The sequence below is a fragment of the Penaeus japonicus genome, unplaced genomic scaffold (assembly GCF_977035675.1).
Source record: "Penaeus japonicus unplaced genomic scaffold, GWHDUDI00000001_assembly GWHDUDI00000004, whole genome shotgun sequence".
Classification (NCBI taxonomy): Eukaryota; Metazoa; Arthropoda; class Malacostraca; order Decapoda; family Penaeidae; genus Penaeus; species Penaeus japonicus.
In genome coordinates, this window is record NW_028234406.1 from 18,259,140 (window position 1) to 18,274,763 (window position 15,624).

General features: G+C 44.9%; 1 protein-coding gene across 2 annotated transcripts in view; it reads left to right on the forward strand.

Moving 5' to 3' along the window:
- Nucleotides 1–15,624, forward strand: part of Rhp (GTP-Rho-binding protein rhophilin) — a 171,935-nt gene that overhangs the window by 105,538 nt on the left and 50,773 nt on the right. Inside the window, exons 1-2 of one of the 2 annotated variants that reach the window (XM_086536148.1) lie at nucleotides 2,800–2,885; nucleotides 3,982–4,151. The exons of the other annotated variant lie outside the window; for it this stretch is intronic. Coding sequence (XP_086392274.1) covers nucleotides 4,110–4,151 — 42 coding nt within the window. The 5' untranslated portion in view covers nucleotides 2,800–2,885; nucleotides 3,982–4,109. Of the gene's footprint in view, nucleotides 1–2,799; nucleotides 2,886–3,981; nucleotides 4,152–15,624 lie in introns of those variants that run through there. 2 annotated transcript variants of the gene reach the window in all.

The window sequence follows — 15,624 nt, forward strand, 5'->3', positions numbered from 1 at the left end:
GCCTCAAGGTTGACTTTAAATCTCTGTCTGTCTCTCTCTCTCTCTCTCTCTCTCTCTCTCTCTCTCTCTCTCTCTCTCTCTCTCTCTCTCTCTCTCTCTCTCTCTCTCTCTCTCTCTCTCTCTCTCTCTCTCTCTGTCATTCCTCTTCCTTGCTTCCTCTCCCTCTCCTCCGTCATTTCATCAAGTAGACCTTCTTGTTCTTCCTTTACGTCGAAAAGGTCACAGTGGATAAACATTTCCACCCGTTAAGACCAAGAGAATAATTAGTTTTCACGTCAGTATTGTTCCTATGTTCCACAAGACAATATCCATCATTGTGCACAGCTCATGCAGGTCAGAAAGACGACATTGCGGTGTCTGTCATGAGGATAAATGACATCTTGTAGTCTTCGATCTTTCTTCGAGAAAGATGTACGCGTTTGTAAAATTCATCTTTGTTTTTTAATCGCTCTGGAGAGAAAAAAAAACATGTATGTTATGTTTATTTCTAATCGAAATCGCCCAAGATACTTGAAATATCGTTACTGTGGCCTTGGGTCATTACGCAAGGGTGTTGCTATCTCGAAGGTGCCGATAGCGTCACGTGCATTGCACTCCGATTATCCATCCAGTGTTATCCAGAAGTATCTCACTGTATTACCTCTCGAGCGAACGTGTCTCATTAGCTGCCTTATTAAGTCCGTTTTGTTATTCACAGACACACATCTGCCAGCTGATGTACACACGCATCTTCTCTTCCTCTATTCGTCCGTAGTTGACCATTCCGTATTTTCTGTGTTGTAAGTCTTGTTTTCTTGCTACCCATTTACCCTTTATCTCATTCAAAAAGGCCACTCAAAGGCCAACTCTCTCGCAAAGATCAAGGGACTGGCGTGACATTTGACTTATTTGTTGAGGTTTGTGTTTGTATGTTTTGGTGTAAACAGGCAGATAATATTTTCTTTATCTCCTGGTTATCGTTTTTATCTATCAATTTATTTATATACTTGTTTACTTTTTTCATCCGAATTATTTTCTTAAAATCCTATCACTGTAATACTAACAGATCAACAGACAGATAATAGTTACTTTATCATTTTTTTCTATCTATCTATCTACTTATTGGTAAAGTGAAAAGGGAGGGCAAGGATAACGTAATATCGAAGACGACCGAGTATTAGCCATTGTTTCCAAGGCCCAGACTCAGACAGCGCCTCTGGACGAAGAGCAACAGCAACTCTTATCGGTGATGGGCCCCTCTTGCCTCCGGTGGTGGCAGCTCTTAGCCAGGAAAGGGACGGGGACGGGGACGCTGAGGGTCGGGGTTCATGTATTTGTTTTATAAGTGTAGGAACTGCTGCTCTTGTTGTTGGCGTTGGTAGTGTGTCTGTAGATTATTTTCTTTACTACAGTCACCACTGTAATTATTATCATTACAGTTATTGGCATCATCGCTGGTGTTATCAGAATTATCGCGATAATGATCAATTATGATACTATTGGTACTAGTAAAAATACCAGTACTGGTATTTATATGTTTTAGCATTGATAAAGGTTATATACATCGTGACTACTACTGCTGCTTCTACGTCTAATACTACACAAGTTATCATAACTGCTACTATTACTTTTCATTCTCATTATCATTGGCAGGATAATGATAATTATCACTATATTATTATTAGCGATAATAATTATGATAATTTTTAATAGTTTTAGTTATCGCAGCAGTATTAAAAGTAGAAAAATCAGTGGTATCGTCATTATTATCATTATTATGAACATCATTATTGTAATTATCACTATTATCATTATTACTATAAGTAGCAGTAATGGTATTAACATTAGTAGTAGTAGTAGTTACAGTATTGTCGTTATTGAGATCATCGTGATCATCACCATTATCACTATCGTCAGTACCCTTGCCATTATCATTATCGTTATTATCATTATTCTAGTCATCGTTAGCGTAAAACAGGAATTTCATCCTAACAATGTACAACAGAACCGCGTTCGTTATTCCACAGCCGAGAAATTTCTTCTTCCAACAAAATCCGTATCTTTTCCTCTGTTACGAATAATGCAATAAAAAATCTGGGAACATACTTCAAGAAAATTATACCATGTTAAATAATACTTGCAATGATAAAACATTCGTCCAATCATAAAGCTTTTAACCACAATACCTTCTGAAACACAGAACAGATGGACGTTGGGCAGAAACATATCGTAGAAATAAATCTGGTTCAGTCCGGTAATAGCCTGCTGAAACATTTCTATGCTTTGTCTCTCGAATATGCCATTAATATTTGGGAAACGACAGTACAGGTAGCCGGTGTATTCCATTAACATAGGACTGGACATTGGGGTACCTTCCTAAAAGTGTTATTTTGGCTGAATTTCGAAAGTTATTAGTTACTGGCACTACTCGAAACGCGGATATTGTAGACCCACGAAGAAATAGGGCATGAGATTCTACCCAAACAGATGGCCAGGATGCCAACTTCAGCAAATAACAACTCCCCTGAAGCTCTTCTGTCGGATACCTACTTACTCGAGCATGCAAGTCACCGAGAGAATGCCGCGTGCACGTGTTCGGACGACGGGAGGACCTAGTTACCTATGCGTCATAAATAACACGATTTTAAAGCGTATTTCATTCGAATTCTATGCGTTATCATCACAATTTCCGTCAATGCCATGTATGCGGAAGTATTTGTTAAAGCATGTATAATCAGGTAAACGGAGAGGATCATGTTGAGAAATTACGACTGCGTTATCACGAGTTGGCAACGCAATCCACTACGTTTGTCTGAGCTGAAATCGCTGGGGGTTGGAGGGACGCGTTTCGTACCGGGAGCTTCAGTATCAGTTCAGCAGTAGTGCGAGCAGGTGTATTACTCATGGTAGCGACTCCTATAATTTGTTATTTGATTGTGAACATTACGGTGTTATTGTGATCGATTTACGTTGCACTTTTTCAGACACTCTTGAAAGGCAAATAACAGTCCTGGAAAAGACTAGAAATCGTATATATTGATAATTTTACGTATAATGTTTTGATAAATAGATTGTTTTTAGCACAAAGCAGTAAAGGTACTGGGATGAATGACCATAATATTGACAAACGAGCGACACCCAATAAGAAGGGTGTGAATGCAAGCAAGTGTCCGTGTTTTTAACTATATGAAGACAACATTCAATTATTTATCATCTCACAAACGTTAAAAATAGGTGACTTTTCAAAAAGTCTCTACTAGTAGATTTAGTACTGCGCTGTCTGAACGTGCTTTCGGGTTTATTGCCGCGGAATAATTCAAAACGGGATATCATTCTTGCATGATCGGTAGAAATCGCCTCAGCGCAGCCCAAACACTAGAAATCCGCAACAAGTACACGTTTCTTTAGGAATAACACATAGCCTTTAGCTCGAAAGTATCCCACCCCCCCCAGTGTAGAGGCGCGGCGCGGGATCGTAAGGTCTTCGACTCCCCCCGTCGTCACATCGGCGAGGTTCCTCAAGACGCGGAGCTTTCTCCTCTGCGCCTCGGTTTTCCCTGCAGATGTTCGGGGCTCCAGGGACCACAGGCGACCGTCTTTCTCGCCGCTCTGACTCAGACCCGGGTTTCTCTTCGTTCCAACGGCGTCTGTTTCATTTTGATTCCCTTGCTTGTCTTTCGATCGTTGATTCAGTAACTTCTCCCTTGAATGGTTTTGCTTTTATATTATGTATATACTGGTATTGAAATTTTCGAGAATCTTATTGCAAAGAAAGAACGATTAATTAATGTTTGTCAAAAGCCTTGGATGTCTGTTTGACTAGGGAGGTTCAATTAAATTCATCTATTTGAGAAAAGGGGGGTCTGACAGCGCCGTGCTAATGTTGTCTCGCGGGGTCGTGCCAATGAAAGGGTTATAAGAAAGCGCTTGCTGCATGAATGGCAAAAAATAAAAAAAGTGTGATGGTCTCTTATTAGCTTGTATCCTCATTCCCGTGTACAGTTCTAAGAACTTATAAAAAAAACTAAGAGTGTATTTGTGTTGAAAAAAAAGGAAAGAGAAGCGAGGAGGAGGCAGGGAAGCGCCTCAGCATTTTATTAAGGATAGCCTTCGCCCTCCAACATTGCATCATGACGTCTATTATGAAGATATACAGCAAGGCGACAAAAAGGGTAAGTACATTCTGGAAGGAAATATCTTTCTTTTATTTCAGATTTATTTTTTTCTGTTATTTTTTTATATATATTTATATATCTGTCTTCATTTTCTTTACTTCGTTGCATAAGTGTGGGGTATTTCCGATGTATTGGTTGGATTCAAAGTGGTCAGTGGTGCAAAGGTGGGTTTGGTTATCACTGATTAAAAGAAATGGGATTGCTTACTACACAGGGAGTGGGGGGGGGGTCCTTGTCCGTGAGAGTGAATGAGAAATCTGGTCTGAGGTCAGAATGTAAGAAGGAGCAATTTAGCTTCCCCAGATCTTTCCAATCTTATCAGAGGTAAATCCTGATAAAAGGTGTACCATGTAAAGGCATTAGAGGAATGTTGAATGATAAAGGGGAAACGTAACAAAAGAATGAATCATCATAAGGATGACTACAGTTCAAGCTAAACAACCCAATTCGGGGAAAGCAAACTTACTTCGTCAATTGTTTTTCGGCGGTTGGTGGTGGGGCTAAAAAGTCGGCTGAAGGAAAGCACGGAGCAGGTGACTCGCCGCTGCGAAAGTGGCGTAACAGCTGCCGGAGTTGTGTCAGCGTGGAGTTACAGTCTTATCGCTTTATATCATCAGACTGCAGCTGTTATCCTCTCGCTTCTGTATGACAATCTTGACCTTCACGCTTAGTTATCAGCATTACCAAGTAATACAAAACAAAGCGTTTTTTTATTCTTTAAAAATGTATATGGAACCTATTTCCCTGAAAGTGTTCGTTTTAAAATGGTTCCTAAAGACAGACAGACAGACAGACAGACAGACAGACAGACAGACAGACAGACAGACAGACAGACAGACAGACAGACAGACAGACAGACAGACAGACAGACAGACAGACAGACAGACAGACAGACAGACAGACAGACAGACAGAGGCGGTCAGCGAGGCCAAGGGCTGATGTATTAGCTTATCGGGGAGGGGGGATCATTATGGGTGAAGAGGTAATTAACAAAATTGGAAGGAAATGGTGGTAATTGCTCGCTCGAACCATCATTCATTGTTCTACTAATTAATTAATTTAATTTGCTTTTGCTTTCGCACGCTGATTCAATAGAGAGAGGGACATTTGTGGGGACACTGAAGGTCGCAAAAGTATAGTTAAGGCACTGACCTAATGATTGCATTTTCTCTCGGGGATAACGCTGTACTCTCGTTATTTGAATAAGTCTTCGGGACTAATTATCACGTTTGAACGTATTTTGCGTTTATGCAAGTAGCCAAGATGGAGAATAATGGACCAAGTTTTGAATGGATAAATAAGTCGTTAAATAAACAGACGGATAACTTTGTAGAAAAAAAGTTGAATAGATGAATACATATAAGCAATAAAATATGTATTTTTTCTCACCCGCACGTCCTTCAGCCTAACATCACCGAGGAGAGAAAGGGTCCGGTTTGTCATGTTTAAGAAAGGTTAATATAGAGGTACGAGCTCAAGTCACCTACCCATGCCCACTTTGTAGAGTGACCTGGAGTAAAGTGTGTTGTATTGTAGGCCTAAGAGGGCACTACGTGCTTGTTATGCCTGAGCCAGTGTCCCTCCCTTCCTCCTTCCCTCCCTCCCTCCCCCTTCCCCCCCTTCCCCCCCTTTCCACCCTCCTCCCTCCTTAAGCCTATCTCAGGCCTACCTACTTCCTCAGTATCTCTAGACCTAGGCCACGACAATGACCTTCCATTTCGAGGGGTATATGCGAGAGCCTTGTATATCCGGTGCTTCGACAAGCGTGTATGTGATCACCTCAAAGTGTTGCTCACCTTTCAACCCTCCTTCCTTCCTGTCGCTTCTATACTTTGTCACTCTCGGAAAATGGGTTGTATCTTTTCTTTTTGTTGGGAGTACCCTCGGCATTGTCATTATCATTATGATTTATCATCATCGGCTTCGTCATCATCATAATCATCACATTGGTATTTTTTTATATAATTATTATTATTATTATTATTATTATTATTATTATTATTATTATTATTATTATTACATTAATGTTAGCATTATCGTCATCATCATCAATATTGTTATTGTCGTTATTATTATTATTGTGTCATTATTATTATTGTTAGTATTATCAGTATTATGATGATTATAATCAACATCATCATCATCATCATCATCATTTTTATTAGTAGTATCAATTATTATTACATTGTTGACGAGGTCTTCGGCCTGCGATCGGTGTCTCGAGCAAGGTGTTCTAACTCCTGGTCATCGTAGTTTCGAGAAGAAGCTTTTATCGGAGGGGGTTGAGCCGTCACGCAGGTGCGCATAGTGGCCATGTGTTGAATTTTCAGCCAGGTAATTCCCTACCATTATTACCATTTATAGTTCTTTATATGCCACTTCTTGTATCCGAAATTTGGTATTCGCGTGTGAGTTTCTTTTTTCTAGAACGAAAGCACTGAACATCTGGAGATGAGACGTGCCTTTGGCGTCTTCCTGTTTTGCTTGGGAAGCTTATCTATCACAAGCACGTCGGGATTCATTATGCGTCTTCCTTAACGGTCTCTTACTTGGATGAAGACTTGGCCCTCTTTCGCAATTTCGTCTATTCGTATTTTGCCTATTCTTTTTTCATAAAGTACCTGTTTCTATGAATGTAAGTCTGAGCTGGCCTGAGCATGACTCTTAACGGTTTCCATAAGAGTTAGTTTACTTTGACCACATGAACATTTTGGAGGACAGCGCCCGAGTAAAAGTGTGAAGCCAGCACGCAGGTGTACGGTCCGAGAGGTAGATTTATTTCCTAGCTTGAGGAGTCTATGGCTATTATCGAGAGGAAATGGAAGGTTGGAGGACACCCAGAGGGTGGCAGGGTGAGGGAGAGGAAGGGGGAGGGGAGCGTTCGGTGGGCGGAACCCTCGCACTCTTGGGGTGGTTTGGGGGAGGGGGGCGAAGGATAAGAAAGGAATGGTCCCGAGGCATCACTTGACGTAAGATGGCATGTGAAAGGATGGGAGCAGGTTACAAGGATATATGGGAAGGGATTACAGGTCGATGTACGAGTCATTAGGCTTGTCCGAAAGGCATGATTTAGAAGAACTAGTTTGGCGTTACGAGGGGGATAATCAACCATAAGCTGGCCACTTTTGAAGCGGCGATGATGAACGCCTTGTTTGAAGAAGCGATAGCGATATTGCCATCAATAGGAGATTGAACCAGGAATTGATACGGAGATCAAAGCACGAGAAGATTGCAGCCATCACGGAAGAGCATTTGCCTCGTAGCGCGGTGGCGAGGGCGGAGTGAGGCGGCGTGGAGCTCAGAATTGGCAGTTCCAGGAGTGAAAGGCTGCTGTGTCTGCAGATGGCAGCGAACAGGCAAGCAAGCAAGCAAGCAGGTAGGCAGACCGGCAGGTGACGGCGCGGGAGACTGCCGCTTGGCTACGGAGGAAGGAATCTTGCGGCACAGTGAGAGGGCCTGGCCGGGCTTCGGGAGCGCTTAATTCCCGGCTATGATGCTGAAGGTAGACACCGCGCGGCGGAGTCACATGTGCCCCCCCCCCCCCCGGAAGGATGGCGCTGCGCATATTCTCTCCCGATTGAGGCTGTCAGAGAGGAAGCAACAACAGAGGAGGGCGGATGTATAGGGCAGCGGACAGGTATCAGGGAGACATACAAAATAGGCAAATAGATAGATAGCTGTGGCATAGGGAACTCAGGCAGGGAGATAAGGCAGGCAGCAAATACAGATAGACAAACAGAAAGATGACCAAGCAGGCCTCTGAAAGTTACAAGACCACGCAGACTATACAGCTGATTGGCGGGCAGTCATGCAGGGTTGGGAGGCATGGCCAGTGGTTTGGAGGGCGGCGGCGGGCTGGCCTATCTGGGCAGCGATGACAGAAGTCGTGGCATGTGCGAGGTGGCGCTGCATCCGTAATGAGGCTGAGACCCCACTGCAGCGGCGCCGGTTAGAGATGCCGATGCTGGTTGTCATGGTGACCGTGGTGGCGGCGCTGATCATAATGGTGTTGCGCGGAGATGATAGTGAGGGTTATAATGATGACGGGGGTAGCGTGGTTTATTGTGATGACTATGATGCCGGCGCTAGTGCAGCGTCACCATCGATCGGCAGGTGGATGATGGCGTCGATGAGAAAAGAGATGCCTCAAAGGAAGAACGACGGAGAGGATTTTCAAGACGAAGTCTCTGAGGTCCAGCGGCGACGGAGAAGACGTTATATAAGCTTTCGGAGTCGTCTACGACTTTGCGAATGACTTGATTGTCAAGAACTATAGATGTATCAGTGGGTAAAGAGCAATTTCAGACTAGTTGAATAGTATTACAGATTTACGATGCAACCTTTTTTCATTCCGCTCAACTTTTTACTCTTACAAATCAGAGATATGTTCGTGGAAGATCGCAAAACTATAGAAAGTAGTCAGGACGGGACGGTTATCAACCATAAAAAAGAAATCATGCGAATTCGAAAGTGTTATTTTTTAGATTAATAAGAAGATAATAGGTAACAGGTAATGACAATAGTAACATGTAATAGCAATAATAAGGAACAGGTAACCATCCAAAATACAGAAGGAAACATACGGCGATAGAAAGGAAGATTGAGAAGTCCAAAAGCAATGTGAAATAAGGCGAAACCAGGCGGAGGAATGTGGTAGTGCAGACGCCCGGCGTTATTGCTGCGGTTCAAGGAATGTTGGAAGGTCGGTCGGGACGCCGCTTTATGACTCCGGGAGGAAGGCAGGAAGCTGGGATATGGGGGAGGGAGGAGGAGGGTTAAGAGAGAAAGGGAAGGTAAGGAGAGATGAGAGAGAGAGAGAGAGAGAGAGAGAGAGAGAGAGAGAGAGAGAGAGAGAGAGAGAGAGAGAGAGAGAGAGAGAGAGAATGTATGTACATGAATATGTGTATGTGTATGTGTATGTGTATATGTGTGTGTGTGTGAGTGAGTGAGTGAGTGAGTGAGTGAGTGAGTGAGGGGAAGGGCTGAAAGATAGAACGCGGGAGAAAAGATATTATCCTTAAAAAAATACGCACGTAAAACGGTCCGAGGAGAGAATCCAGGAGTGTGCGGCAAGGCTCTTGAGGCTGATGAACGGGCAGGCGAGAGCTCCTTGGCCGAAGAGGCCCCGAGGATGGGCGTGCTGGCAGAGCGAGGGTAGGCAAGGAGGGACGCGGAGGGAGCCGCTAGATGTGGAAAGGATGCGATCGCCAGAACTCAGGCAGAGAGCCACAACGGAACGGTATGGAATTTATGGAAATTTGGTGGTTTGGGGGCACATGTACAGGAACATTTTTCTCGTCCTCGTGGGAGCAAGAGAGGCGGAAGGACACTTAAAATCTAAGCGAAGGAGATGGAAAGTTTGAAAGGCATGGAAGTGGATGATGTTCATGGCAAGAAGGCAAATGAGGGCATAAGGGCACACACACACGGCAAGGATATAAATGGGTCTATGTGGTCGAAAGCGGCTATGTTGTCTCCTGTCGTATCTCACTTTCTAGGCTTCGCTTACACGCGGCGAGAGCGGTCGTATTGGAGGGGTGAGGGAGGAAGGGACCAAGGGGGAGGAAGCGGAGGGGGGTGGTAGTACTTGTATTGCGCACGATAAGCTCGTCTTTTTATTTTTCATCGGACTTTAATCGTTTTATCTTCTTATGGCATTCATGCTTCTTCTCTATTGAAACCTCTGAATTAGGGATCTTAAGTTGAAACGCATGGTTGTGTTCATTCGCAGCCTTCCAACCGAAATTTGTGGATGCGAAGGGCACCTGACCTACATAGCACTTACATGCAGACAAACCCAGTTACACACGCACACGCAGGTAGTTGATAGCACACACAATTTGTGCTCAGCGATCTGTCGTGGAAAGAGAAGATCCGGATAAGCACACATGGCTGCATATTAACTCTCACATGCGCATGTACTCATAACAGATGTGCACACACATTCGCTCAATCGCAAGCACTTGCATACTATAAAGCCATAGCGTGCTCATAGTGAACAAATCGAGATTATACGCAAAATATCCGGCATCATTTTATAATAACCAAATTCATTGTTTCCAACTAGGTGAATAAATTTCGAACACGCACATTTTAGAAACACGATTTACAGACAGACAGACAGACAGACAGACAGACAGACAGACAGACAGGCAGGCAGGCAAAGACAGACAAAAAGAGGAAAATAAAGAGAAAACAAAAAGGGAGGGGCGAGGGAAGGGATAGAAACTATCAAGGGTCGATTGCTTAGGGTGGGAAGGAGGTGGAGGAGGTGGGGGGGGGGGCTAGTAGGCAGAGCTCGACTGTAGGTCAGTGACTGCGAGGTAGGTGTTTGGGGACTCGCTCGACCGTCCACTCGCCGCTATAGTACTCTGGCGTCACGTAGGCCATTCATCCCAGTCCCATAACTCTAGCCTGTGTTGTTTTTTGCTCTTGCGCCCGAGGAAGAGATAGAGGTGTTGCATGGGTGTTGAGTGCGTTGGCAAATACGATTTAATTGAGAAGATTCTACCCTTCTCCCTCGCCCCCCTCCCCCTCACACAAACTCTCTCTTTCTCTCACACTGAATAGTGTATGAATATATTTTTCCTCAAATCAAATCTCTCTAACCTCTCTCTCTTTCTCTCTCTAACCTTTCTCTTTCCTCTCTCTAACCTTTCTCTTTCCTCTCTCTAACCTTTCTCTTTCCTCTCTCTGTTCTCTCTCTATTCTATCTCTATTCTCCCTATTCTCCCTATTCCCTCTCTATCCTCTCTTTCCTTATCTCTCCCACTCCTTCCACATTAATGTTTTTTCTATAGTAGAGGTATACCTACTATTTTAGATAAGAGATATTTCTGTCAGTATGTTTTAACTCTCAGGAGATTGTCACGATAACATGCCAATGAAGTTTCTCATCGTGATGCCAGGAACAATATGCTTTATTTTCTCATGAATGGAACGCAGATAAACGAGTGGAGATAAAGAACCTCCCACCCCTCAAAAGAAAAAAAGGCGTGCTTAGATGTATGGGGACATCGGAATTAGTATTATCACTAACAGCGATATAAGCATTGCTAACTAAGGAGCAATGCACGCTCAGGAAGTCTAGCGTGCCGTAAACGCACTGTGTCCACCAGAAAAAAACAACAGCATGAGTGTGGGAAAAGGTAGATTCTCGTTATTTAATGATTGTCATAATATCTAAGACGGTTGTGGCGAGTTGTGTCGCAGGAAAAAAAGAGAAAGGAATCGCCTTAGTGGTGTTACTCACAAAAGAGAACAATTAAGAGGAAGGAAGAAGAAAGTTTGCATGTCGTTGCATTGGGGAAGAAAGGTGCATAGCCGTGGGAGACTTGGGAGGAAAATCGGAATGGAGTTTCTTAAAGGTGCTAGCGTGCGGAGTACAAGATGACAGGCGCTGACTAACACCTTGGGATACGCAAGAAGACGACGACGACGAAGGAAAAAATCATGATAATGACGCAGTAGATCATCATCATCATCTCGTGTCCCTGCAAAGGCGTGAAGGTGACGCCATGATAATGCATGCATGTCTGCGCGCGCGACATCGGCGCGACACGCGCCAGGCTTAGAAGTGCACGTAGCACGAGCGCCGAGCGGCAAGGAGGTGCACATGCTTGCGGTCCGCCGTGCAGAAAAGGGAGCATGAGGCCTTCGCAACGGTACATTCACCATCACTCACTTGTGGCCCAAGTTACACGCCGCGCATGCGCATCAACACGTGCTTTCCTGCCCGCCCGTTCGTTCGCACGTGCTTTAAGGAGCGCTTGGGTAACATGCATCCCCTACGGTGTCTTGGATGATTCTAGAAACCCGGAGAAGCGCATGAGCATTTACTGTTTTTTTTTTAGCAGGTCGGAATTCGCGATCGCGAGTCAGTGCACGAAGGAACTGCCTTTGTCCTGTCGGCTTTGTAGTTGTGTTTTCGCTTCCTTTCGCCTTCAACCCTCCCTTCACTTTTTTTCATTATTACCTCCTTCTCCCTCTCTCTCCGTGCTTCCTTTTCTTTGATTTCTCCTTTCGCGTCCACCGCTTTCCTTTCTTCAACCGATTCATGCTTCTCCACTTTCCACTCCTTTCTTTATCCTCATCATTTTTCTTTGCTCTTTTCATATTCCTTGACCGTTTCTCATACCTGTTGCATTCTGCGTTTCTCGTATTTTCTCCGCCATTTTGTTGTACTTAGTTTCCCTTTCTCTCCTTCGCCAATTCTTACTGCTCGCTCCCTTCCGTCGGTCTGCATATAGTTTTTATTTTATTTTCGCCATTTTCATTATTACTTTCTCCTCCTCCTCCTTCTCCTCCTCTTCCTCCTCCCCCTCCCCCCGCCTCCTCCCCCTCCCCCTCCCCATCCCCCTCGCCCACTTTCTTCATCTCCTTCTTCTTCTTCTCCTCCTCCTCCTTCCTCCTCCTCCTCTTCCTCCTCCTCCTCCTCCTCCTCCTCCTCCTCCTCCTCCTCCTCCTCCTCCTCCTCCTCCTCCTCCTCCTCCTCCTCTTCGTCTTCTTTCTCCTCCTCTTCCTCTAGTTTGATCTAACCTTTGAATACCCTTTTATTTTGGCCTCTCCATTAGTACCTTTTATATTGATAAATAGCATATAAGTATCATCACCATCACCATCTTCATCATCATCATCATCATCACCACCACCACCACCACCATCATCATCATCATCATCATCATCATCATCATCATCATCATCATCATCATCATCATCATCACCATCACCATCATCACCGTCGTCCGTGCATGTCGATACATTCTCTCCGTCTCCGTTCTTTATCACACATGACCTCTGGCTCCTCTGTCCAGACACTCTCGTGATATCCTCATATTTTCTCTCTCTCTCTCTCTCTCTCTCTCTCTCTCTCTCTCTCTCTCTCTCTCTCTCTCTCTCTCTCTCTCTCTCTCTCTCTCTCTCTCTCTCTCTCTCTCTCTCTCTCTCTCTCTCTCTCTCTCTCTCTCTCTCTCTCTCTCTCTCTCTCTCTCTCTCTCTCTCTCTCTCTCTCTCTCTCTGTCTCTGTCTCTCTCTGTCTCTCTCTCTTTTCTTTTCCTTGTATATTTTTTTCTGTCCTCTTCGGTCCTCTTTTGTTTTTGTTTTTAATCTTCGTTTCTTCTTCTTTCGGTTTCTATTGTTTAGGTTACGGACGAGGCATATGGTAGTGTTGCCCCATGCCCCATTATAGTGATGCTGGAGGGGCATGGGCCATCACTATCTCCATCGACTTTCTCACGTAGTTTCTCCTGTATTTATGATGACAGTTTACTTATTTTACTTTTTGTTATTATTTTTCTTAGTATTGATGTACTTCTGTGAGTCTCGATGGTTCATATAGATATTTTGTTTGTTTTGTGTATACCCGAGTAATATATACGATTTTGAATGTTGAGTATATCTAGGAACTCCCTCCCTCCCTCCCTCCTACCCCTCCCCCTCCCCCTCCCCCTCCCCCACCTCCCCCCTCTCTCTCTCCTTACCTCACCCACTTCTTTTCCTCCTCCCCCCCCCCCTATTGCCTCAGCCAATAAAAAAGTGAATCTACTTTTGTTATTTTCCTCTTATTCCCTTCCTTTCCTGCTTCCCTTTCTTTTCCTATTTTCTATTCAGCTAGACCCGAATGATCTCTCTGTGTCAAGGGAAACTCACTCGATGGCATTCGCAGCTAACTGATACCCAGAGTAATTAGGTCCCTTTGAATTGCCTGGCTATTTAGGCAGCAATGAAGCGAGAGATCTAGCACTTAACCCTTTACGATTGGAGGACAGGGATGGGCGGAGTGAGGGAGGGAGGGATGCGACAAGTCAGGTGAGTCTACAGTACTCATCAGGTGAGTGAGGTGCGTGACTGATGGATGTATTATTATTTTATTTTTTTATTTATTGATTATTATTATTTATTATTATACTTTTTTCCATTTGGTATCGATTCGAAGCTTAGGTTATATATATCTAAGTATTTTATTCGTGTCTTTTTATGTCGATTGTTTAGATAGCCATCAAAGTATTGTTCTTCACTCTCCCACCTCCCTCCCCCTCACACACCTATCCCCCCTGACCCACTGTGGCCTGGCCTCGGCGTTGCTATGGCAGCGTTGACCTTTGACCTTCGGGTTTTTATCGGCCACGCTAAAAGGATTCGCGCGGTCTTGTTGTGGCAGTATAGTGCACTGTGCTAACTTACTCCGTGGTATGGTGTGTGAGGGAGATTTAAACAGTGATGGGTGAAGTGTATTGTTAAATATGGTTTTGCAACAGGTACTGCGCATCGGAGTTTCTTCTTAACTTGCATCTGGCCAGCGTCTTTGTTGAGCTGGCAACGCTGTTACGCAACATCACTTAATCAAGCGAATTTCTCATTGTCTGACGTTTGCTCACGGGGAACAATCGCACGTTGTCGAGTTGCGTTCGTGTTTTTTTGCGAACGGAACGAGTATCAAAATCTCTTTGTGGTACCCGCACATACGCGTACATATGCACATGTATACATACGTATCTGAGCGTACACGTATTCAAACATATATGTATATACACATACGTACGCATACATGTACTCTCTCTCTATCTTTATAATTCTCTCTTCCATCCCTCCTTCCTCCTTTTTCCTCCCACTTCTCTCCTCTTTCCCCTCTCCACTCTCCTCTTTCCTTCCTCCACTTTCCTCTTTCTTCACTCCTCCCTCTTCCCTCCTTCCTCCACTCTCCTCTTTCCTCCGTCCTCTCTCTTCTCTTTCCTCCTTCCTCCATACTCCTTTCTCCTTTCTCTCCTCTTTCATCCCTCATCCCTCCTCTGCCCTCCCTCCCTTCCTCCCTCATCACCCCTCCCTCCCTTCCTCCCTCATCACCCCTCCCTCCCTTCCTCCCTCATCACCCCTCCCTCCCTTCCTCCCTCATCACCCCTCCCTCCCTTCCTCCCTCACCACCCTATTTCTTCGTCCCTCCTCCCTCCCTCCCTCCCTTCCTCACTTCCCTCTCCCCTTCCTTCCGTCGCGAAGACGCCTCAGCTGCGGTCAAACAACAGGGCAGATCGCGACGACGCGACGATCCTCACGGCCAGGCGTTGTTTACTACGGCGCTGCACGCTGATTGTTGGCACTTCATTTGCATGCCCCAAACAGCGTCGTTTCCGTTTCCGGTGACCTTCGCAAACGAGGGTTAGCGGCGACAGAGAGGCACCGAGGGAATGACATCCTGGTTAGACCAATGTGGAATGAAAGGGACGGATACGCCACGTAACGAATACACGGAAGCGAGATGTGTCGATCGGTGTTGTGTTGACGAATTTCTTGGTTTTCAGGGTGTCTGGGTGTCTGTCTTTTAGCCCTCCCTCCCTCCCTCCTCCTCTCTCTCTCTCTCTCTCTCTCTCTCTCTCTCTCTCTCTCTCTCTCTCTCTCTCTCTCTCTCTCTCTCTCTCTCTCTCTCTCCCTCTCTCTCTCTCTCTCTCTCCCTCTCCCCTCTCCCTCTCCCTCTCCC